The sequence below is a fragment of the Podarcis gaigeae genome (genome assembly GCF_964106915.1).
Source record: "Podarcis gaigeae genome assembly, chromosome: 4".
In the NCBI taxonomy this organism is placed as follows: domain Eukaryota; kingdom Metazoa; phylum Chordata; class Lepidosauria; order Squamata; family Lacertidae; genus Podarcis; species Podarcis gaigeae.
The window spans coordinates 62,309,191-62,336,160 of NC_139677.1; the positions used below are offsets into that span (position 1 = coordinate 62,309,191).

General features: G+C 39.3%; 1 protein-coding gene across 1 annotated transcript in view; it reads right to left on the reverse strand.

The window, feature by feature from the left end:
* LOC310843811 (uncharacterized protein) overlaps positions 1-26,970 on the reverse strand; it is a 171,885-nt gene that overhangs the window by 87,134 nt on the left and 57,781 nt on the right. Inside the window, exon 4 of the mRNA XM_083737577.1 lies at positions 13,613-13,696. Coding sequence (XP_083593703.1) covers positions 13,613-13,696 — 84 coding nt within the window. The remainder of the gene's footprint in view (positions 1-13,612; positions 13,697-26,970) is intronic.

Genomic DNA, 26,970 nt, shown 5'->3' on the forward strand with positions numbered 1-26,970 from the left:
TTTATCTTATATTTTGGAAATGTACATCCAGGTTTTTTCCACCTTTAATTTTTTTGGGGGGCCCCAAGAGAGTGGGGCCCTAAGCTATAGCTTGTTTAGCTTATAAAGAAATCTGGCACTGCGTAATAGACAAAAGCCAGGGTAAAGAGGTGTTTCTTCAGCTATGCAATGAAGATGCTAGAGGAACCACTGTTGGGAGGGAATTCCATGAGTCAGGGGCAGCAGAGAAAGCCCTCTCCTAGGCTACTATCCCTTGCATTTCTGTGGGTGGTGAAACTACTCACATAGTGATTCCTTCCTTCACACTCTTACACAATAAATGGAGTGAAGCAACTTGGTTAGTTTGAATGGGGGAAGGAAGAAATAAAAGAGATGAAGGCAGGAGGAGGAGCTAAAGAGGGTTCTAAATGCTAATCCCTGTGGGTCATAAAGCTAATACTCTCCACCTTCTATTCCCCCTCTCCACAACATTTCCTTCTTTCCTCACAGGAATGAATGATTATTCGTAAGAGAGAAAGGAACATGCACGTAGGGCAAAATTTAGGTTTGTTGGAGTGGGGCCTGAAAACCACTCCACACACCCTCAGGTTTTGTTCCCTGCCTCCATAGGAGCTAAAGTTCAATTTAGTTCCTTTGGGAGCAGGAAAAAGCTCAAAAAATGCTCAAAAAAATAGATTCTTAATGTGTAAGACATATGAAGGGAACAGTGAAAGCTGATCAGTTTGCCGAAGGTCAATTATGAAGTCAGTTGTGCATTACTTCCCTTTTAGCTAAGTCATAAATTTGACAGAGAAATGTCATGATGATGCAGGTGATGAACATTTTTGGATTCAGTCATAATGATATAGAGCACTTGGAGCTGCTAAACACTTAAGCCAGTGCTTAGCTTTAAGCATCTGAACAGTCTTGCTCATTAAATGGATCTAATCATGTGTTCTGTGCTCCCTCTACTGGTTTAGCGGCAGGTGACTTGTCTGACAAATGCCCAGAGCTGGGTTGATGAACTTATTGTAGAGCAATGCTGGTGCTAAGACCTAAGTGTTAAGCTAGCACATGAATATTCAGACCTGGAACTTATATGTCCAAATACTCTCAGGAGTTAATAAGCTGCTCCTTAGGCTGTCTTCCTCCAATTGTCCCATAAACTTATCCATGCTGTACTAAGGACTTAGTGATTTTGTTGTATTGGTATATCTTTTTATTGCTTGTATTTTTAACCTTGTTTCAAAATAAAAGGTAATACGCTGTGCAATATACAATGTAAATTAATGCACCTGTGAAAAAGAAAATGAAAGCTATATTTTTGGCTTTGGAAGACATTGGTTGGAAACTGTGATATGGCTGTTTTCTTCTGATAACTTTCAGCAAAAAAAAGGGGAGGGGGCTGGCAGAAAGGCTGATATAAAATCCCCAGATCTTCTATGTATATGTCAAGAGGGAATACTTAAAAACTTTAAAATAAGAGCTATGACAGAAACTTTCATAAAGGTTTCTGGAAACCTGCTTGGGACAAATAAAATTCTTGTTCTCCCCCACCCCCCATAAAGTTATAGAACAATGATAGTCTAATCAATAGCCGAGAGTAATGTTGCAAATGTTACAGGAATTAAACCAGTATAAAGCCAGCGGCATTTAGGGCTGGAGAACAAGGCCCATTAATCTTTTCCTTTTGATGGCTTTCCCAAGAGGTTACAAAATGTACAGCAGGAAAGTTCATGCAAGGCGTTTGCAGAAAGAACATAAGTGAAGTCTTCTGAACTTGTGAGCGCTTCTGAACAGCAGAACATGCTGACAAGATGCAATGTGACCCTCATGATCAGGAGGCTGTAACTCTCCCAAGTTCATTTAAACAGCAGCATTTTATTGCAGCTAGATGTTATGCACAATACAAAAACAGTTTTAATTTTATTTTAGACTCTCTTGCCATTCTATTATTTCCCTCTCTAAATAACTTTACATTGCTCTAGGGATGATACTCAGACCTTAATGGTGAAAGGGATGTTATAAGGATCCAAACAAATCATTTGGTTGTTAGAAATGATAATTAGATTGCCCTCTAAATTCTTCTTCTTCAAGAAATCCTAGGAAATAATGCATTCCATCTTTAGAAATCAGCCAAGGAATAATTCAAAAATTGAACCACATAAATTATTAACTTGGTTCAATTTTAGAAGAGAAAAATAGACTCAGGGTACATATTCAGCTGTAGTCTGTGAAAATTAAACCTGCAGCTCTATTTATTTTTAATGGAACTTTTGTGCTAAATTCTTCTTGATAGGTCACATTGAAAACTTTGTACTTGGTGTTTGTGTGTGATTTCCTCCTTGAGATTATGGCATAATACATGTATCTTAGGCCAACAATTAATATTTATTTAGGCTTTGTTTATGCTGCCAAATTGTGAGAGCAGTTTGGGGTTTTTAACCTAGACAACAATCCCTGTACATGTGCAGCAGAAATTCAAGAACAGTTCAGCCAATAATGTTGAGCACCACTGCAGTTTATTCATGGGCTACTCGATCAAAATGCCAAAATAAAAAATGTCCACTATTGTTTTTAACATTTGCTTATAGATATAAAAGGTCTTCATGTTTTTATTTCATTTATTTATTTATTTCACAATATTCATTTACTTCCGAATCGCAAGAAAACTGCAAAGCAGGCTGCAAAAAGAATAAAGCAATTAAGATCAGTGGTAAGAGTTTATTTAAAACATTAAAAAAATGAATTTAAATCAATAATAAACTAAAACTAGCTTAAAAGATGTGGCACTTTCTACATGCCTAGAGAGGCTTGCCTAGACTTGCCTTGCTGGGGTGGTGGTGGTGGATTTTCACCTCATAGAGGGCACCATAGTACCCAAGTCCGCCCTTGTTAAGTGTGTGTATTCATGCATTGTGTGTGTTTGTATGTGCTATATGTATACATGTGGATATATCGGGGGAGGGGAGTCATTCCTATTTGGCTATGCCCACTTTTGTCTTGGCCACACCCACCATTTCCATGCAGATGCTGGGGAGTTGGTCAATAGTGAATGTAGCCCTTGAGGCAAGAAAGTTTCCCCACTATGAGAACTATCTAAAATGCCCCTACCATAAATGTAATATTTTCTGTTATAGAATTGTAGAGTTGAAAAGGATCCAAAGGGTCATCTAGTTTAACCCCTTGCAATGCAGGAGTCACAGCTAAACCCTAACCTTGTGGCACTCAAATCAGAAGCGTAACACTCAAATTGTCAGTATAGCACTCAAAACAGATGTGTGGCACTCAAAACGGAGGTATGGCACTTAAAACAGAGCAAGTTCAGCTTCTGAAAAAAGTTCTCAAACCAGAACACTTACTTTGCAGTGTTTGGGTTCCAAGTTGTTTGAGTACCAAGGCATTTGAGAACCAAGGTACTACTGTAAAGCAGAATGGCACTAAATTAACAAGTAGAATAAGAAAACTAAAACTAAAAAATAAAAATATGTTGAGAATTCGTGATTGAGACATACCTTTGTAGTAAATAATATACAAAAGAAGGCCCTATATAAATGGCTTAAAGCAGGGGTGTATCTACAATAATAAAGGTGAGACAACAACTAGCCTACTCACACATACATAGTTGATAACCGCCAGTCTCATTAATACAAAAAGTCTCTATAAAAACTTACGTGTCCTGATCAGCATGTTTCCATCAAGAGGAACATAGAAAGAGGATGAAACCTATTCTTATGGCTGTTGGCAAATAAGAAACAAGTATTTTCCAACAGAGATTTCGTCAATCATATGAAAGCTGCCTATGGTCATCTTCTTGCTTGAAAATATTGTGGAGGCCTTAGAAATACCTTTGAAAACAAATCTAAATTGGCAACTAAATTGATATGAATGATCACCAAAATTACTCAGCTGTAGAAGATGTCCCTGCATTTTAAAACCAGGTTACACAGGCCTCTTCAGGTTAAAACTCACAGAAATAGAATCTGGGGGAGATTAGAGTAAAATCAGAGCCAACGTGTTACATGGGCATCAATGGTTAACTATTTGGTGGGTTCCCATCTTTCTGAGACTTTTCTTGGGGTCAGGAAAATGATTTTTTACTCTATTAGAGAAGTAGTAGAAGAAAACTAATTACAAATTTGGTTGTAGCCAGTTGCACTCACTCATTTTGTAGCTGAAAAATCAACCACAGCTCAGGCTGCTTGACAGGTGTTAAAGATCAGCAGCTGTAGAAACAGACTGATAGCTACATTAAAGTTCCACACCTGCAGGAGGAGAATCATTCATTCATTCATCCTGAGAACTTTGTTCCTTTAGCTATAAGACAAGGTTTTCTTTTGGTAAATGTGTTGTACTACTGTTTCTAAGTAAACAGTGATAGTAATTAAAGCTGTTATGTCTCTTCTAGGCTAAGTGAACATCAGTAATAAAGTTGGGAGGAAATACAACCCACACTTTAATTGGCCAGATTTGTAATTTTTCTACTGTAGAGGATGAAATGTTGGTGAATAAAGAAAGAGGCAGTAAATTCTTCTTATTGCACAGGAAATTGCTTCAGCACTTAGTTTTAAATGCAATTCAAAGTGACATGTTATTAAGAAAAAGAGCTCATGACAAGAAAAGTTTATTCCAGTAAGACATAATGGAACTTTACTGAATTTTATTATATGAGTTTGCTGAACTATCTGTAATGCATAAAATAATTGTAGAGAACATGGGCATTAGTGGAGTAGGTTAAGCAATGTATAGGATGAATCTGAACTGGTTGTTTTGATAAAATGTACCATTGTCTAGATCATGTGATAGTCATAACAAGAAAAATGGGGAATTCCATAGGATCTTCCAGGCACATACAGAGACCTTGTCCCAGTTACAGACAGTGAAAGAGCTCATGTATTTTTTTGCACTTACATAGGAGTATGCTATTCCCTATTCCCCTCATATTGCAGCAGTGGCACAAGCAATTCCCTACACCTTTCACAGCAGCGACACAAACAAAAGTACCAAGTTCTCAGGCCAAACTAGGCATGATACCATTTGTGAAATTAACAATTATGTGGATTACTGTTTTAAAAGTAAATAATTAAAAACAAATAGTAAACATGAGGACCACAATCCAGATTGAGGACCTCAGCAGAGATTATGGGGGCTGTAGCACTGTTCCATCATATGAATGGGATTTCCCCCTCAATGGAAGGCACCAAAGGGTATCTGGCATCAATACCACTGCAGGTTAAAGTCCACCCTGGTCCCACCAGTGTCCAAATCCAGAACTTCTCCCATGCCTGCTATTCACTTTCTAAAAGGCACCCATGCATTCTGTAAATGACACCTAATTTGGCCTTCACTGTGCTATGCCTACTGATATACCGGTAAGGTAAAGGGACCCCTGACCATTAGGTCCAGTTGTGACCGACTCTGGGGTTGTGGCGCTCATCTCGCTTTATTGGCCAAGGGAGCCGGCGTACAGCTTCCGGGTCATGTGGCCAGCATGACTAAGCTGCTTCTGGCGAACCAGAGCAGCGCACGGAAACGCCGTTTACCTTCCCGCCAGAGCGGTACCTATTTATCTACTTGCACTTTGACATGCTTTCAAACTGCCAGGTTGGCAGGAGCAGGGACCGAGCAACCGGAGCTCACCCCATCACAGGAATTCGAACCGCCGACCTTCTGATCAGCAATTCCTAGGCTCTGTTAACCCACAGTGCCACTAAATATTATTTGTCAAGTACAAAATTGTCCTTTTGCTAGGCAGACAATCTTAGAATTAAGTAAAAGTAGCAATCAGATGCTTTTCCATTCTCTCCAGCTCCATAAGACTCATGTTAAGCATATATGCTCATCAGAAACTGGAATGTTTGCACTGTGAATATTGCTGCTCCAGAACTGCATCAGATCATAACAGTGGAAATAGTGGATAAGCTGTTTCCTTATGTCAGCTTTCAGAATCTACCACTAGATCTTATCAACTTCTTTTCTAAGCTTAAGCACTTGATTAGGCTGCTATAAGCATATGGTTTTGATAGTACTGTGGTTCTGACCCTGATCATGATAACCAGCTGAACAATTATGATAGCCTTTCATTTAAAGAAGAGTACCACACCGTGGTCTAAACCACAGGGCCTAGGGCTTGCCAATCAGAAGGTCGGCGGTTCGAACCCCCACGACGGGGTGAGCTCCCGTTGCTCAGTCCCTGCTCCTGCCAACCTAGCAGTTTGAAAGCACCTCAAAGTGCAAGTAGATAAATAGGTACTGCTCCGGCGGGAAGGTAAACAGCGTTTCCGTGTGCTGCTCTGGTTCACCAGAAGCGGCTTAGTCATGCTGGCCACATGATCCGGAAGCTGTCTGCGGACAAACGCTGGCTCCCTCAGCCAGTAAAGCGCGATGAGCGCCACAACCGCAGAGTCGTCCATGACTGGACTTAACGGTCAGGGCTCCCTTTACCTTTACCAATGAATTATTATTATTTAAATATTATTGTTGAGATTTCTTACAATATATTACAGATAGCATTAACAATAGGCATATCCCTTTCAAAGTGTGGGAAAAGATATTTTATGCACCACACACACACAGCAAAAAACATGTCATTCAAGAAGCAAAAGGAAAAATGTCCCTCCAGAAAGAAGAGGTCAATGCTAGTGGTCTATGATACTGCCCACCCACAGAAGCAAATCAATGGGGCCAGACATTAACATATGCATCTGAATGTGGGATCACCTCTAGCTTTCCTGCACTCCTATATTAACTTTTCATCTAAGTCTAATTGCCGTAGTCTATTATACCAGCTTAGAAGAGAAAAGTGTTAAGGACCCTTCTAGCTTGGTGCCACTTCCATGTGTGCTGCCTTGAATTATTCTTTAAAAATGCTTTCCAAATACATAGGCAGAGTAAGGCAGGTGCCTCAGGAAGCAATTGCTGGGAGGTGAGGAGTGGTGCCCCCTAAATTAGCCTGCTATTCTCTGTTGCAACAACGGGCACCAGCAGTATTCATATAAGGTTCAGCTTCTAGTTTTGTCTACTTAATGTATATGAATGGAATGAAGAAGAACACCATCTTGTCTTTTGCCTCAGGCAGCAAAATGTCTTGAGCCGGCCCTGTGCATAGGACAACCAGATTTCTTTAAGCTTCAGTGTCTTTTGTAGCTTCATGTGTGTGGTAATTCCTAGGTCAAATAAAAAACGCCACTGAATTCAATATGGCTAGTATTTTACACTTGGGATACAATCCCATAGACACTGAGTAGGGAGGGTATTTCACTGGACACAGTGGCAATTACTTCTGAGGAAACATGCGTAGGAGTGCACCGCTGGAGCCTATGATTCACCTTAACTGAGCTCAACTTTGTTCTTTGTGCATATGCAGCTGGAAAATAATAAAACAAGCTTTTAAAAGTCCTAGCTTTAATTTTTTTCATTCATCTTGAAATACTGAATTACAAGAAGGAGGGTGTCTTTCAAGATAATCACATTCTGAAGTGCATTAGAAAATATTTCATGTGTCTCAGCTGACATGATTTATAGAACTATTGGATTTATAGCCTTCTGCTACTGTTTTATTTGCAAGATTTGTGGACAATGAAGGAAACAATTCTTCCTTTATAGAAAGAATTATACATGTAGGGAAAGGGTAAAAGTTGAAATGTCCTGGGAATATTGATACTTACATTTATGATATAATTAAAGAATACTAAAAATTGCTCAACAGAGTTAACTGATGAGGTCAAGAATAATAAATTAGATACTGATCTTAATAATACCTCCTCCTTTGTTTTCCTTTCCGCAGCAAGTTGACAGGCTTTGCAAGCCATAATAAATTTGAGTGCTTAAAGCTTCCTCAACAGCCATCACATCCTGATGTAACGCATAGCTTTTGTTTTCTTGGGTGCATGGTTTATCCTCCTTTATGTCCCGTTGTTGTTTTAGAAATACAATCTAAACTTATTTAATTATATATTGTACATTGCACCTTACAAATGTAAAAATGTAAAAAAGTTACTCGGATTTAGGGGGGGAAATAAGGAAAGGAAACAATAGTTTTAGTGGCATGCTCATAGCTCTGTGTTGAATTCAAGCACAGTGATTTAATTGTGTTGTTTTTCCTTAAGTGCAGTTCATCCTCCCCATCTCTCTCTTCCCTTGGAATATGGGAAAATTTGTGGCTGCCTATGTTTAGATTCTTGACAGGATCCTGTATATACAAATTAAGCCCCCAGGATAGCCAATGTGGTGCTCTCTAGATGTTGTCAGACTACAGCTCCCATCAGCGCCAGTCAACGTGGCCAATGATGAGGGATGGTTGAAGGTTACTTACAGTGACATGGAAGCAGGCTTGGAATTATTACCAAAGTGACAAGCAAAGAGGTCATTAGGATGCAGTTCTCATGCCACTGCACCAAAGTGTGAATTGCCCCTGTGCTTAAAAGTTTACTGAAGTCAAGGCCCTTAGACTGGCTTGAGGATGAAAGGTTAAAGGTAAAGAACTCGGGGACTGTTAAGTCCAGTCAAAGGCGACAATGAGATGAGACGCTCATCTCGCTATTCAGGCTGAGGGAACCAGCGTTTGTCCACAGACAGCATGACTAAACCGCTTTTGGCACAATGGGACACCATGATGAGTGCCAGAGCGTACGGAAACATTGTTTACCTTCCCACCGGAGTGGTACCTATTTATCTACTTGCACTGGCATGCTTTCGAACTGCTAGGTTGGCAGAAGCTGGGACAGAGCAATGGGAGCTCACCCCGTGGCACGGATTTGAACCGCCGACTTTCTGATCGGCAAGCCCAAGAGGCTCAGTGGTTTAGACCGCAACGGCACCCACGTCCCTTTTGGGGATGAAAACCTGTATTCCAGAATGTGATGTGATACCTTCGTAGGAATACACTACTACAGGCATTGGAAAGGGCAAGGGAATAAAATACCAACAGTTCATAGTGCATAACAGTTAGAACCATAAGATGTTTTACCACTCACTTCAACAGAATGCAGCCACAGACGGTTGCCTTCATCCTTTGAAAGATGTTCAGATAAAATGTATGTACTGAGTGCTATATCAATAATAAAAAAATACAAACCATAGCATTATGTCAGCAATCCAAGGACATTATATTGTAGTTCTAATAAAATACTCTATACAAGGCTGTAAAACTGCACATCTTTGTATTTTCTGCAACCCACTCAAAAAGCCTTTCAAGTGAGATGGGGGAAAGGTGGTTTGTGTACTAAAGGCCTGATCTGTTTATGCAAGTGCAAATCTAAAGAGTTCTGAAATAGGGGTCTTCAGTTCAGTGATACAATGAACATAATTGTTGTTTGCAACAATAGAGTTTTGTATTGGAAAACACCAGTTATCCCACAGATGTTGTCTTCATTTTTAGCTTTACAGCTGCTTCACAATCCTTTTGTGCAAGGATAAGAACAGGTGGGAGACCCAGCTGGACAGCATCATCTTCTTACACTGCAGCGTCAGTAATAAAAAAAAGAGCTGAGCCAACAAGTTCACCTTTTAAAAACATTTATAGAGACAATATCACTCCTCCTTTCTTTTGCTTTCAAAAGAAAAGACACTTTTTAATGAGTTGGACAAAGCCCACTCAGTTCCTCCAGAGTCCCAGTTGTCCTCAGAGCCCTATGGCAACTGTCCTCTCTGTGTGGTTTTAAGCCAGATTAAGCACTTACAGTAAAGATTCATTTAATATACATATTTCCCAAAAAGGAAAATGCCAACCACTATTAATGTAATAGTGCATTAATCGTTCACAAAGGGATTGGAAAGTATCGGTAAATAACTCAGAGCAATGGGCTGCTTTATGACAAATTATTTTGTTCCCTACAACTATATACACTGTATATGATGTGTTGCTTTTGGATATCATCAGCATTCATAGCTAGGATCTTGCTATCATTCATCAGTGGAAAAGCCATAACACTGAGCCCACAATAAAGATTTCTCTGACAGTATATATTTCCTCTGGCTTCATTTCCACTGACAACAATGTATGCTTGGCTTAGGTTACATTTCACATAAAATATCCATATCCATATTTGGGCGAGGTAGTAGTTTGATAATGTTACCAAAATGTAAATGTAAAGGAGAAAAAAAAATAGGAATATATATTTTTATGGTTGGGTTGCGACTTAACCATAATTTCAGTAGAGCCACTAAAATTAAATCAATGGGACTTGTAAGTCATGATTAATTTAAGTTCCATTTATTTCAGTGAGTGTACTCTAGTAAGCATGACCAAGTTTAGATCAAACCCATTTACCCATTATTTTCTAAATGTAGCCAAAATAGTGTTAATTGTTACCCATGTCCTAAAACTGTAGGGATAATGCTACTGACTTTATTTTGTCTGTTTAGATTATTATTATTTATTATTAATTAAATTTCAATACTGCCCTTCACCCAAAGATCACAGGGCTGATCACAATATAAAAAACACAAAAAATACATCTCATAATAACAAACAAAAACAATATCCCGCCCTCCAGGCACAGTTTAAAGGCCGTGGATTGTTTAATCAGCCAAAAGGCCTGGGAGAAGATGAATGTTTTTGCCTGGCGCCTAAAGTTGTATCGTGCAGGCACCAGACCAACCTCCCTGGAGAAGGCATTCCACAAGCAGGGAGCCACTGCAGAAAAGGCCCCGTTGTCGCGTTGCCACCCTTGACAACTTGTCAGTCACATTGTGAATCTTTGCAACAAGAAGACAGCACACCTCCTGGGACATGATGTTACCTCTACACACTTCTGCCTCTGTCCTCCTCAGTAGGAAAGTCAGAAGTCTGGGTGAAGACAGGATGCCCCCAGTGCTAGCCTTCTTATCAGTTATTTGGGAGGCTTAATAAGGAATCCTAGTGATTTACACACAGCTGGGGGGAAGCATGTAATAAAAGAGTTCTGTTCATTTTCTTCCCCTTACTTTGTATAATATTAATCACCTTAGATCACACAGAACAGTCATTTTTAAAAAAACAACAACCACACACCTTGCAATGTGCATCTCATGTTTTATTTATGGTCTATTTTTATTCAAAGCTGTCCTCTTTTCCAGTGAAGACTTGCTCAGTTATAACAGCTGAGATATTATTATTTTTAAAAAAGTTCCATTTGCACTTTTCCTTTGGCACTGTTATTTGGGAGAGGAGGAGCAATTGTTTTTTAATATGGTTTGTCAGGTTGCTTTTGTATTGTTTTTGCCACTTGATACCAAGTACGTCCATTTGTTGAAAGTTCATCCTTTTTTTAAAAAAAATCTAAATAAAACATATAACAGGAGTTTGATTTTTACATAGCCCCTTTTTGCTACATAGCCACATTAGAAACTGGGAGCCCTAATCCAAACTGAATAAGAGGTTTAAAACTGAAGTGATACTTTACTGGCTTACTTCACTGACAGTATGTTTAGAAATTGCAACAATTGCTTTAGTGAGAATAATTTATTGTAATTGGAAGACATGGGGTTTGCTTATGTCTGGAATAATGCTACTGAGCATGAGTCATCTACACTTCAGAAGAATGCAAAGAGGTAAAAATCAAATTTTGTTTGACACCTGGATAAGTGCCTTAAGGCTATAAAACTGATGGCCTTTGATTGGAACGGCATCAGTAAAAACTGTTGCCGACTGCGCTGGGAAGAACAGGTTGAATATGACTATCTGAGATATTCCTAGAATATGGAAGGAATAAATAGATGTCAAAGCGCTTGACAGGTGCTTCAAAGAGATAACTGTAATTATTTCAGTCTCAAGGACACTTAACATAACAGGAAGCATTTTGGTCAATCTGTTAACACTGACAATTTATAAAGTAGTTTTCATTTTTCTTAGAGACCTCAGTGCTAAAAAAACACATAGAAATCAGGTGGCCAAGCTTCAGGCTGCTTTAAAATATTTAATTGTGAGCTGCGCAGTTTAGGACTTTGGGTGGCGGGGGCTGTACTCCAGAAGAAGCCAGCGTATTACTTGCCTTAAACATTACATTCCCTTGTGCATGCATGTGAGATACAGTATATCAATAGCTGTGCAAATACTACAGACAACAGTACATGGCTTATCACTTCTAAGCTACACTCTTCTGCTCTGATATGAGCAACTAGCTTTCCACTGAAGCTGTATCTACATGATGAGAATAATTAGCTGTTTTAGTCCACCTTTCCCCTTGCCACTCTCTGCATCAGAAGCAGCTGATGCAATGAGTCTGAATCACTCTCTCAGTAATGGCGACACTCAGCTTACAAGGGCCATGCAGGGTGGTGCAAGGCAGTGATGAGATTGGGACTAGAAGCCACTGTTAGAAGGGCAGGGCCGCAGGGTCACCTCACCGTACCAGCTGCTCCTGCTCTGGATTTGGGCTTAGTATTGTTCTGAAACAGTGGTACTCAAGCTTTTGTTATACTCAAGTATAAAAACGGTTAAGAATTGGAAAACTTAGAGGCATCTAAATTTAACCCCCCTGCATGACGCTATGATCATCAGGATCATATTTGATCCACCAGGCCTATGAATCCAGCTCTCGGTGTTCTCTGGGAGCCATAGCTCTCTTACTGACTAACTGTTCTCTCATTGTCCAGGCAGGTAAAGCAGAATGCTCTGCTTTGCCACTGGCCACCTTGAGTCTTCCAACTCAATCTTAATCAGAGTTCGCCATTCAGACAATACCAGCTGAAAGACTTGTGTGTTCAATTTCCTGCCACACACAGAGAGAAATTTCTGTGTCCTCTCTACCTCCCTGCCTCATGTTTTCCCTTGCTTATGCTAAATCTTTGTTTAGCTGAAGACGTCCTTCCCTTAATGGTTGCTCACAAGCCCTTCGTTTTGTGGCTTCTCTGAAGTCTTAGTGACAGTAGGCCCACATCACCAGTGAAATGGACACCTTGCACAAATAAGAATGGGAGTCAAGTCTTACAGGATGTGCTTCAGATGTCTAGGTGAAAACATGTGGCTTTCCCTACGTTGCTCAGAGTGCAGGAAAATGCAGCAGATTCATTTTGAAACATTGAAATTAGACAATAAAGACTCTTGAAAAATTTACATCTGGGGAACCGTTTTCAGCATCTCATATTCACTGAGCAGCATACAGGGCATTTTCATGGTTCTATTTTCATGTTATTCCTAATTGCTTATTTTCTCCTAATACATTTCTTTCATTTCATTGTGGGTTTTTTTTAATGCATTCATGCAGTCACAAAGAAAGATTTCGCAGTTTGTTTTGTAACTCAGTTTCTTTAAAAGTGTCTAGAAGACCCAGTTAAGCAAGGGTCTTCCCCTCAACATACAATTATTTATCTATTTTAAAGTATTTATATACCACTTACCAAGTTCAAAAAACACAGAACCAATGGTGGCAGCTGTTGAGAAATAAGCTCTTCCAGTAGGCTGAACCGCTGGGCAGGATTAGAGAAGGGCTTTATTCTCATGAAAGGCAACAGGGAGTTCAAAAGCAATAAAAATGGTTCTTAAAAACCTTCATAGAGCCCTAGTTCCTATGTGCTTAGATCCTGGATGGGAGGAAATCTTCATACTTCCTACCATTACTGAGCAGGATTGTGAACTTCAAGGACTCTCATCCTAGCTTCCCATAAATTCCGTTTTCTACTGAAGTCTCACAGCATCGGTGTATTTTCTTACCTTATCACAGATGTTTTTCCTCTGGGAAGGTGGGGAGGGGACAAGTTCCTCAGATGCCATCTGTGGGTTCTGTTTTGCTGACTCCTGCTCATTGAAGCAATAGAATGTAAGAAGATTCATTACATGACATGACATTACATAGTGTTTCAGTGTATCTGAAGAAGTGTGCATGCACACGAAAGCTCATACCAAGAACTGACTTACCGTAGTTGGTCTTTAAGGTGCTACTGGAAGGATTTTTTTTTGTTTTGACTATGGCAGACCAACACGGCTACCTATCTGTAATTACATAGTGAGATTCATGATAATGTTATCTAATCAGATGAAGTAAGATTCATGAACTTTAACTAATCAGATAATGAGTAGTTTACCAAAAAAAAAATCATTTATTTCTTTAAATAATTTACTGTATATACCGCCCTTTGTACAAGCCACAGGCTGTTTACAATGAGGTCAGATGAGATAAAAGGAATACATAAGATCCACAGACAACACAGACTTTAAAATACACAACTTATAATAACTCACTTACTAATACCTGCTATTTAACTATCTACACATTGATTGGTTTTTTATTTAAGACGTGGCAAAATATTTGGGTTACAATGGCTTATAGCCTATGTATAAATGTTTATATGCAAACAACATTCTATAGTGTTGAATTCATAGTAGTTATTGGAGAACTTAAAAAAACAACCTTGAACTTGCAATGGGACAAAGCTTTCTGGGACAAAGAAGAACTGTCCAGCAGTATATAGGAAGTGGATGTAAGCTCTTGTCTTCATTTGTATGAATAAATCAAATAAATTATACAACCAAAAGGTTAACCAAATTATTTAAACATATGAGTGAAATCATTTGGGACCAATAAACCTATCTCAGTGATTAAACAAAAAATTAGAAAGTTTTTCGAAGGTTATGTTGAGGTTTTTTATTTTGAATGTTTAATCCAAATAGGAAGAGATGGAAACATCTCTTGTGTGTTGTACATTTTCATATTATATTATCTAAAAGAGGTGAAAACCTTTGCAAGTTAAGCATATTGCAGCTCCAAACATTAGACAACTGGCATTGGCACTACACTGTGTAAGGAATGTTACTATGCAGCAAAATGCAGGTATGTAGGTGTGCCTGTGTAGGACAATCATGGCACATCACCTTTTGAAAAGCATAAAGCATTAAAGTCCAGAACCTTCTAGACAATCAGTTGTCTTGATTCAAAGGTAATAGTGTACTACAATACTTAGATTATACATGATAGATTTTGGAGGGGGTGGCAGCCTTGCTGTAGGGCAGTGTTGGAAATGTGGCTCTCTAATCTCTCTGTTGAGGCTTGCAGACTCTTCATACGCCACCCTCAGTCACTGGTCCTGCTCTTTGCCTTCTTCCTGCACTTTTACATTTGCATGAACTCTGATCATGGTTCTTGCTTGCTAGAATGGAGGGTGGGGTGTGTGTGAGAAAGAGGCTTTTGTAAAGCAGGACTGTAGCCTTCTGTAAGAGTCACACCATGTCACATGCCACCATGTTACCTTCTCCCCTCTTGAACAGACAGGCAGCTTGGCTTTAACTTGCCATGCTCCTTTGTTTCCCATATTCAGTCTTTGCCAAGTTGTGTCCTTTCTCCCTTCACAACATTGCAAGACATTGGAATACTGCCCTTTCCCATCTTCCCCCTCGACAAACACCCTGGACCTCTTTTGTGTACACTACTCTCTGGTCTTCTGTTATGTTGCTTCGGTCCCCTCGCATTTCTCCAGCACTCTGCTGCGAACATCATTTTTACTCATCTTGTTCCTCTGTTCACATGACCCCCTGCTTTAAAGCCCTATCCTGACTTCCTGTCTATTCCTGGATTCAACACATGCTCTTCATCTCAAAGACCTCCAGGCCTTATCTCTCCACTCTTTTATCCTAATACATCCCTGCCTGTGAACTTTGCTTTACCATTCTTCCCTGTCCAAAGCTATCCTGCCACATTTTCTCCCTTTGCTGCAAGTCACTTACTTCAAATCGCTCATGAAAACCCACCTTTTCCATAAAGCAGAACCCATAACTCCCATGCCCTATTAGAAACTGAATGCATAACTAAGTCTAAGCACGTCCCATTAAAACCTGCACTTTGCTCTTTTATTTAGTATCCTGCCTCCGGTTTCTGTTTCCCTTGTATTGAAGTTTAGATTGTAAGTACTTCAGGATATGGAACTGTTCTCTTGTATTCTGTCGAACACTGAGCACACTCTCTGATGGTGCTACACAAATAAATGAATAGATCAATAGGACAACATCAAGCTGTACTTCCAGCCACACTACAATACTTTTTCCTTGTGGTCTTGGACATAAATTACAAAGTAATATTCTGGTTCTCTGCCACAAAATTATAGGCCTAAAAATCACTAAAATTCAAGACCCAGTAAATGAAACTATTCTTTCTTGTCATCCCTGAGGACCACAATGTTATTACAACAAAAAGGAAACAGAGATTTAGGACATATTGGTTCTATGCCTAATCTTCAAAAACTATTTATGTATTTTATAAAAAAGCAAATCACCTAAGGGTTGTCTCTCTTTGAAATGTAGTTGCTAAATTTAGTCAGTGGGAAAATATGCTTGCAATATTCCTATTCTATATAACCTAGAAATATCGGATTATTTTCATTTTTTATTGTCTAAATTCATATTCTACAAGCCATGGTTTGGATTTAGTGTAACCTTTGCAGTTATATTTCAATTTAAAAAGGAAAAAAAAAGAAAAGGAGGTGTTTCTCCAGGCTTGATACACAGACCACTTACTGTAGTCCCTTCTATGCATCACTAACCTCCTGTTCCTGTGAGGCTTGTTTAAGCTGCAGTTTCACAAATGGGGGTTTTCAGTTTTTCCTACTGCAGCTAAAGCCACATTATAAACATAGAACTTGGTTTTAACCCCACCCCCCGTAAAAAAAAACCACTGAAAATACTTCGCTTTTCCTAAACTTGGGGAAAATATCATTCCCCTACCCACAATTCCACTTGTATAGTACAGCAGAGTGAGTGTTCTTCTTTTTTCTAGATAGTCATTATAATCTTTACTCTTAAGATATTAGCGAATTAGAGAAATGAGAATTAAATTCTGTGTCTTGTATTTATTCACATAGCTGGTAAAGAGCAGTCATTGGAGACGCAAGCTTCTTGTAATAGCTTCTGGCATTTTTCAGCTTTTATATGTGAGAGGAATTTTTCAATTTCCAGTCTTTGGCCTTTCTGATGAAACTGCTCACTAGGGTGCTTACTGTAGCAATTCTGTATTGTCTTTGTTTAATACAGACACCTGTCCCTAAGGAACCAAGTGGATTTCAATTGCTTATTATATACAGCCCACTGAGCAGACATCCAGTGGTGATTTTTGCTCAGCACTAGTTTCAACTTTTTTTAAAGAAATGGTAACTATATTTTTAAGAAGCAGTACCCTCCAGACCTGATTGACAATGCTATAACAGGCCAAATCTTGAGGGTATTCACAATTGAATATAGTATCTTGCTGATGACTATGGATTTCTGATCCCAAATTCCCACATACAATAATACCATATCAATATATAGACACGTCCAGCAAACTTCTAACCATTTTCCTCAGCTGAGGAAACCATTTTTCTAACCATTTTTCTGTTTTGATATATTAAAAAAAATCTACAAAGTACTCCTTAAATGAGGTGAGACTCAACCTATGCAATATTTTAACAACCATCTCACTAAAACAGGGAATCTCTTCCATCTATTCTTCTTCTACATTGCTTTAAGAATATAGTTCTTATCTACCTTACGGGTAACACTTTAACTTCATTAAGGCTTAATAGGCGCCTGCAATACCATGGCAGGTGTGGTTTTCAAAGTATTTTGACTTTCAGTAATGTTCATCACATCAATTATGTAGGATCATAGAAGAGCCGTCTTACCTGGTTGAAAGTTGCTCATATATTAGATAAGGGAGTTGCTCTATGAATCTTCCTTTCTCCTTTCCCCCACTACTGAGTAGGAGTCTTTATCCAACTCATTACTATCAAAGTAGACCAATCCAAATTAGACCATAGCATAAATTATCTCACAGGATTGCTGCAAGACTGAAAATGTCAGCTAAGAAGATCAGGAGGAAGGAACTGGACAAAACAGCGGTCAACTGCCAAGGGGATTCGGATATTTAACTTGGCACATCTTGCCTGAGAATCTTCTGCTATTCTATTCTATTTAATGCAACAAATAATTTTAGTAGCCGTGGCCGTGGTTTTACTGTATGTCTGTGCCGGATGATTTCATGGTTATTCTCTGCCCCCCCCCCCCCGTTTTTTGTTGTTGGAATTGGAACTGGACTAAAAATGTCTCTCTAGGCCTCCAAGAATGATCAGGATCTGTTGGCCTCCGTCTATCTTGGGAGACAATGGAAGGGTGCGCCTTCAGGGGTAAAGTAGTGCAGAGCTGTTCTGCCAACCGACCTAGTGCCTGAAACCAGCTCCTCATAAAGCATGCCCTTGGGGATTTGTCATCTTCTGTTCTGTGTGCATGACCAAGCCAAGGTAGACATCACTGAGGCAGAAGTGCAAACATGCTGCGAATGTGGGTTTGGGAGAGCACATCTTTATTTGAGATGATGTCCTGCTATGCCCAAAATCTTCCTGTGATGCAGAACATATGGAATACATTGAGGTGTCACTCCTGGTGGGTGTGAGTTGCCCACAACTCACTTCCATAAAGCAGCATGCTCAACACACAAGCCTGGTAAACCTTCATCTTGGTATTGGTTGTTAGCATCACATTCTCCCATACCCTTTTGGAGAGGCGAGCCACTGCCATAGCTGCATTGCCAATACACTTGTCCAGCTGAGCATTGATGGAAAAGTTGCTGGTTATGGTGGAGCTCAGGTAGACAAAATAGCTTACCACCTCAAGCATGTGGTCACCAATGCCAATTCAGAGAGCGCTGGCGACATCCTGAGTCTAGATGTTGGTCTTGTGGGGAAATACAACAACAGATCCAGAAGGAAGAATGGTCGACACTGTCTATTTTACTACTGTGGGTGAACAGGAGAGAGTTGGGGGGGGGGGAATTAAAAATTGCTCAGGTTTGGGAGCCAAGTGCCATTCGGAGGAACAGGGGGCAGAGGCAGGCCTGCTCTGAGCACAGCCATAATGGGCAAAAGGTTGCACAATGGAGGAGCAAATGTAGGGAATGGAGTAGAGTGGTCAGTTTGCCTCCCATCCATTTCCTCCCATATGACCCTTCCTAGCACGCAGTAAGAAGTGCCCAAAGTCCCACTAGGAACTTTGGTGCCTAAATGAGTCCTTTGGTGTAAACATGCCATTTTAAAATGGAGTCTATAGCTAGAAATGGTTTAAGAATTGCATCACAATATAAAGAACAGTAGGATTTAAACAAACAGGATCATATCCACAAAAAGGAACAGGGTAGCTAATAACTGATGTTCTCCCCCCACCCCAATCCTTTCTATAATTTAAATTTGGTCTAAATGACAAATCAATTAAACTTTCATATTTGCATTAAAGGTTCATGGAGCAGCCAGTCTGAATTACTTTTAAAGCTGCATAGAGGGCTCCCTTACATACATAAAATGAAAGCATATGGAGAAGAATTGATCTCAGGGAAAGGAGATTCCCATATGGTATAAAAGCAAGGAATTTCTTCATAGATTGAAATATGGATCATCTTTTAAAACAAATCCAAATTGCAGATGGTGAAGCTCAGACTGAAATGGAAAAGATTCCTTGTTATACCAGTGGAGCAAAGCATATGTTCCATATAAATGCTATAAATAGTAGCAACTGGATAATCCTGTGGGACGTGTCTGCATAAAGAAAGCAGCAATAGCAATAGCCAATATATATGCGCGCATTTCCCCCCTCCTCCCCCTGCCTATATCCATCTAGTGGCAGCATATTTTTCTGCTTATGATATGTGCTAAAATCCAATGTTTGGTTCAAAATAAAGCTAATTTGCATTGGCATAGAGACTTAACTCACTGGTGTATTATTACTGTGTAAGCAGGTGTAGAAGCAACTGCAAATAAATGCTTGCTGATGGAATCCCAGCAGGGTTTCTGATGAGTTTTCGTTTTGTTGAACCTTACCAAGGAAATTACTGCGTAAAAAGCTTTGCTATTAGTTCTTTGCCTGAAAAAATCATTTAGCTACACCTGGCCAGATTCATGGCAATTATACTAACTATGCATAGAGGCCATACCAAAAAACTCATCCACCTTTTTAAGCCATGGCCTGAAATCTGTCAGTGTAACAGTAGAAAATGACACAACTAAGCTATGAATAATAAAAAAGCAAATGCACATAAAGGGGGGAGGGAAATGGAATTTAAACTAGAATCTATGTAACGGCCAATATTTAAAGTGTGAATTGTTTACAATTGTTTATTTATTTATTTCAAATAATGTGTAGTGCTTAATCTTTTGTAATGGTTTAAAATGGCTAAAAGTATATGTAAATAGAAATGCTATGATAAAATGTCTCATTAATAGCTTAAAAATATAGGTGTGCAACACACACCTGGCACTATAATCCAAATTCACAAGTTAGCTTTGAGCTATCTTAGTGAAAAAGATTCAAAATGGGTACTAAAATTGTTTAGAAAATGAACCTGTCTCATGGTAAAAAGATCCAGGGGTAATAAATCAGAACTATTATTTTGATTTCCTTTATAGTGATGACAATGGCAATGCAACCCGTTAGCACAAAGAAAACATAAACAACAGGAGTATTCAGACTGTACTGATTTTGAATGCAAGTGTTTATCTTGACAAAAATATCCCTAAGCATAGAAGATATACTTAAAAAAGAGCGTTTATGAATTTTCCTTTACTCCATATGAGTTTGCCTTCAGAAGATCCATCCTTCTTGCTCTGATCTGCAAAGTTTTCACACCTGTTTTCATGGATTTCTACACGATCCTATGCATGCTTACTTGGAAGTAAATCCTACTAAATCCAATGGGGCTCATTGCCATGTAAGTGCACATGGGCCCTTAAGATATCAAAGCTGCATTTTTAACTGAAGATAGAGTAATCAAAATGTAGGTATCATAACCCTTTAGTCACATGACTGCTTAGAATGTGACAGCTGCCACACGCTGCAAAGATTCTAATCTTTATAGTGTTGACATGATTTATGTATGGCACCACATCAGGCTATATTCATCTAGAAACACAACAAAATTGCAAAGTATGTATCTGGGTAACCCCCATGCAATAGGTTTCTTCCTTCTTCCTTCCTAAGATAAAAATAGCAAATACATTACAGTGGTACCTTGGGTTACAAACACTTCGGGTTACTGAGTCCGCTAACCCGGAAGTAGTGCCTCGGTTATGGCTTAATTTCTAAGTACCAGCTATGGAGTCATCTTGTCTGAAAATCATACTTGGGCACTCTAAAAGGAGGCTCTTTCCCTGTCCATAGATTTGTTTTTAAATTGATTTGTTTTTAAAAGAGGAGATAATGGCACTCTGCACATATGGAATGGCATGCTACTCCAAATAAGTGCTGTACATTCTGGTGAAAACTGTAAGGTTAAAAATGGCAGCCCTACCAAGCAAAAATGTGGCCGGCTACCACTGCTTTCAAACCACTTTCATTCTAAAAGGCAGTGGAATGCTGAATTCTTAAAAAACAATGTAAACATTGCACCAGTCCCTAACTCAGCAGCATAGGTGGTAGCAATTTACATACATTTGATTGAAAGCAAATGTCTCTGAATAAGGCAAATATGTATTAATAGGAACACCCCACAGAAAATGTTATTTCTGTTTTTAACCTAGATCAGGTATATGAGTTTAATTGATAGATCCAGACAATAATATGGAATTCAGTCTTTTATGCTAATGACCAATTAAGTTAATGGGGTTATTTAACAGCTACTTTGGTGCAAATGATTTGAATATTCAATGATGATAGTGGGAATAGCTCCCTAGAGAGCAAATATGAATACTAAGAGCACAATTCTATCTATAGGTTATATTCTGTCTATAGGTTATACCTTATGATCAGCATAGAACCATTGCTAAATTTCCCTTCAGAATAAAATTAGACACTAGCATAATTAATTTATGTCTGTGGCAATCTACCAGCAGTGGAATTACTTATCTACCACTGGAGAACTACCAGTGTAATAGGAAAAATCCAGGCAGAGCTGGGGTGTGGCAGGTGAGGAATATGTTTTAATCAGAATCTTATCCGCATTCAGGGCCCTGACCAGACCCCTGATGATGGAATAGTGTTGTGCTTACAAAATAGTAGTCTAAGTGAAAAAGCAATCTAATGTGATCCAAGTATAAACAGCATCAGAACACTGCATATCCTACTTCCTTACATTTCTCTGTCCCCTTGTCTTTTCCTGGCAATATGCATTGTTGTGGGAAGGGCATGAACTGTTGGGAATCTGAAGTGACATGCCCACATGGCAGAAGTTGTCCCCAGTTCCAGTCAGCACCCAAAGGCACCTTAAGGGCCAAAATAATTTACCGTACTACTGCTGAAGATAAGGCTTCTGTAACACAGTACTGGATGTTGACATATATACAGATAGAGATATATCCATACAAGGTATTTCTGTTGCTCCAGCAATTCAAGACGTAACACAGAGTCTGACTCACTTCTCAAGACTCACTGGCTGACTAATGAGCTGACATTCCTTAATCACTTATATCAGGCATAGGCAAACTCAGCCCTCCAGATGTTTTGGGACTACAACTCTCATCATCCCTAGCTAACAAGACCAGTGATCAGGGATGATGAGAGTTGTAGTTCCAAAACATCTGTAGGGCCGAGTTTGCCTATGCCTGACTTATATAGATGGCACTGGGCAGTTGCCATAGTAATTGGGTTCACTGACCTTGCACCTGTTGGCTTATCTCATACTCATGATTTGTACTCATGAAGGAAATTAACCCCTTCCTCTATGTCCAATTCCTCCAACATGAACTGAGTTCTGTGAAGTCATTGTGGCATCCCTGCCATTGCCAAGGACACATTGTCTGGTAGCGTTGTTGTGTTATCTTTTGTTCCTAGCCGTTATTTTGCTTTGCTACTAAGAATGCACAAGATCATAATTATGTGATGTTAAGTGTTCATTCTGGTACAGTTTTTGCTGACTTCATAAATCATAGGATTGGTATCCACAAAACCTTCTATATCCTTCTGTATTATCTGAATTTACATTACTATGAGATTCTGAAATACTGAGCACTTTACTTATATACATCAACTTACATGTATTAGAAACCGAATTGTGTCCATTATCAAGCATAAAAAGATCCTTAATGTTCATATATCCTTTCCAAGCAACATCTTCATTTAGGGGAGATAGGATATGATTTATTTATGAAAAGAGTTTAAAAATGCTTCTATTTAATTTCTTGCCTATATCACGGACTTGCTCCAAATCCCTCTTCTTCAAACTAAAACTCATTTTTATTCTCTCTTGCTGTAATTAGGAAGACAAGGTATATTTTAGACCTTAGAGTATTGTTTTAATTTTCCCACACAGTATTTAAACCACTTACACTGACACCTTTCAGAGTCTATTTCTCTTATTTAAAAGTCCCCTGTGGTTGTTCCTTGTCTCTCAAGTGAGCATTATCTTAGATTTACTACTATCTGTGTAACACCAGAGAAAAGGAAGATGCAGCCATACTCTGTCAGTGCCAAACAATGGCTGCCATTGTTCTTGGTCTTCCTGCATGGGTTATTGCTGTTGTATACAGCTAAGTTAAAAATGTGCAAAGAAATAAAATTAGAGTTCTGCATTAGTCCACCTGCAATGCCCAAAACCTTAGCTGAGTTTCCTGAGTTTCTCCAAATATGCAAATCCCAAGCTGGAAGGCTAACACCAATCAAACTGGTTCCCACTGTGTAGCTTTGAACTATTTTAAATATTCCTGTCATGTTGCATTTCACATAACACTACCACTACTCATGAAATACATTTAGACATTTCTGAGCTGAATGTAATAGATGTGATGATATGAAATTAGGAACTGTTTGGAACACTTGCTGCCTAGAATAACTGTTCTTGGTGATACTGGATCAGAAATATACAAATTAAATAAATTTCTCTGTGTGACTGCCTGGCTCACGCAGATCATGGTAAAGGACACAAAACATTATTTTCACCAATATAATATTTTTCTGATGAACTATCCTGTTAGTAAAGTTGCTTGGCCTGAAAATAATCACCTGTCTCTTTTTAAAATAGCTCTATTTTGCCTGTGTGGCTGTCTGCAACAAGTAATATCCCATCCACGCACTGCAATTTGCTTCTTAAATGGAAGTTGTTTGCTTTATTTATTTATAACCTCCATAAAAGACACTTAAAGGAAAGCATTTTTGCATTAAGTCATCTTCCGCCTCCAACAATATCACTTTCTTACCCATCAACATCTGGAGGACATATATCTAATAATTTCCATGCTGTTTCCCCCCCCAAATAGTTTATTTACATAAATTCTCAAATTACAAAGTATTCCTTAACTCATGCATTAATCTTGTCAAATATTGTGTTTCATGTGCCGTATTAGTATGATGCTAGGAACATCCACAGTTATCTCATAAACCATTTCCATGCTTTGAAGAAGCATCAAGGCAATGTGTTGATCCAAATGTACTACTGCATGTATTAAGGGCCTTCTACGTATTAAGGGCCTCTTCTGATGGTGGAAGGGGCATGGATCTAGTAGAGGATTCTGCAAACGGACGTCAGAGGCATGATTTTCACCACCACCACCACCACCCCACTTTACTCAGCTATGCCCCATGATTTTTCAACCCTGCAGAGCAAATTTTTGAGGGACTCGGGGGAGCTTAGACTTCAGAGCACACCACTCACAGAACTCTGGATCCACCCCAGTGTATGCAAATCCTTCTGCTGTGGTCCAAACACGATTTCCAGTGCTATTGGTCCTCTGACCACAGGCAAGCTGCAACAGTCAGCTCAGAAGCAACACAGAATAGTAGTACAGTTTGTTTCTCAAACTGGTGTGGGAATTCCCTGAGGGCAGGGGAAGGATCATAGCTCAACAGAAGAACATCTACTTTGCAAGCATAAGGTCACAAATTAAATCCCCATCTTCTCCAAGTAGGGCTGGAAGTTTCCCCGTCTGAAACCCTGTTGAGTTGCTGTCAGTCAGTGTAGACAATACTGAGCTAGATGGATGACCTGACTCAGTAGAAAACAGCCTCCTATGTTCCTAAAAAAGCTGTGCATATATTTTTAGTGATAGAAAGGGAAATTTAGTTTCCCCAACATGTAGGTTTTGGCTCTGTCGGCTTTGTTGCAGGTCAAGTTATCTCATGCTATAAATGAGATGGCTTGGATAGACAGCACAGGACAGGGAAATAATGGAGTATTTATTATCATTTTGAAGTAAAAATACAACATAGGACCTGAAGAGAAGGCACGAGACAGGTGTTGATCATCAAGTGAGCTGCGCACAGGTGGTCTGAAGCGAGTGAGCGAGCTACCACCATTCCTGTGGAGCCTCCTTTTATTGAGACAAACATGCAAGCTAGGGAAATACATTTTGGGGCTGTGACCGTTACACATCTTCCGTCTCAAGATTGTGGGGTGGTACGAAGCTATTTTGGCACCTGTTCCACAGCATCATTTTCCCCTTGCACAGTGTATGATGTATGAGACAAAGGTCTCATGGAAAAGGGTTACAGACAGGACACCGCTGACTGCTGAGACCGCAAAAGGTCAGACTTAGGAAACGATGTTCCAAACAGCCATGGCTTGTCTGAGGGGCAGTTTTCCCTGCACCCCAGGGTCACGCGTGCAGGCAGATTGTGGCTGCCTGCTGGTGGGGAAGTGTGCTCCCTCCAGACCCTACTCCCCACTCCGCGATATCCCTACAAGGACCGCTAAGGCATATAGTCAAATCGAGTCTCAGGTTAAAAGACCCAGAGAACAAACAACACTGCACGGAAGATGTGGCCTTTCAAAAGGCATGCATTACGGGTATAATCCAGCCAACGTTGAGCACATAGCCAAATGGTCTTTGGTCTCCTTTACAATCCATTAAGATGATTCAGTAGATTGGTTTTTGCTTGAACTCATGTCACGAATGGTTACCATTATTGGAGATGAGAAAATTTTCCTCAGAGCACATTGACTAAGTAACTCAATACAGCTTTTTTCCTCCTGCAGTACTTGTCTGAGCTCAGGTACATGGGTATCCCAGACTGAATTTAAGGCAGGTGACTTGTGGTGCCATGCTTTTGGAGGTGCCTGTCAACTATTCACTGAAGAAATGAAGTGAAGACTGAAAAACAATTCATCTTTACTTGTAATGCTGTCAACACTGACCAGTAAAGCTGCAAGGCCAGTCTTGCATTAATATAATGACAATGAAAATCTGTAACATCACTGCCCATTGAACAAACTGCATGTATGTATAAAATCCATATGTGAAATTTATAGGGCAGAGATAAAAAAATGCATACAACATGAAAAGTGGTACAAATACACTAAAAATAAGATTCAGATAATAAATAATATAGGCTTTCAAAGTTGAGCAAGTGGAACATGGTGCCAGAGATACTCCCCTCCAAGGGCACCATTTGAGCTAGGACCACTGTTGTGTTTTCTGGAATAACTGTTCTCCTAACATTTTTGCAATGCAGTTCTTTGCTTGAAGTATATTGTGACATCTGTTGCATAGATTAGGAGGCTGCTGCTCTTAGCTTTGATTAATTGGTTGCCTAACATAGCTATTTGGTAATTTTGACCATTATTATGTGATACGAGCCACATAACAAAAGAATTGCACCCCACCCAACCACCTCAACACAATGAGCTGGACATACCATCTTTTTAATTGGTCCTGTTCTTCTCCTAGGCACAACTGCAAAGCGCTCATGACATGAAATTGCAATTTTATTTGCACACCTTTGTCTTCCAAGCCTCATGGGCCACCTCATATTGAACATGTTACAATATACTGTCTGCTTCAAATATTAACATATCAGTACTCATGTGGCCCTCGGTAGATTGCGAAAACTAAAAATGTGGTAATCATCAAAGCGCCATGCAAAGCCATAATGTATACCATATGTTGATCCTGTATCAACCCAGTACATAGGCTCCCCAAGCAAAATGTTAGATGCAAAATGTTCCAGAATATAATTTGCAGCAACACAAATTACAAGAGGCAATTTTCACTGAAATTATTATTTTAAAAGAAATAAAAATGAGCAGCATGCTGCAGTTTTCCTTGACCAATCAATTCTTATTTCAAAAGGTTTTAACAAATATTTAAAATGTATGAAGGAAAACATATGGAGGAGCTTTCTGCATGAAAATGCCT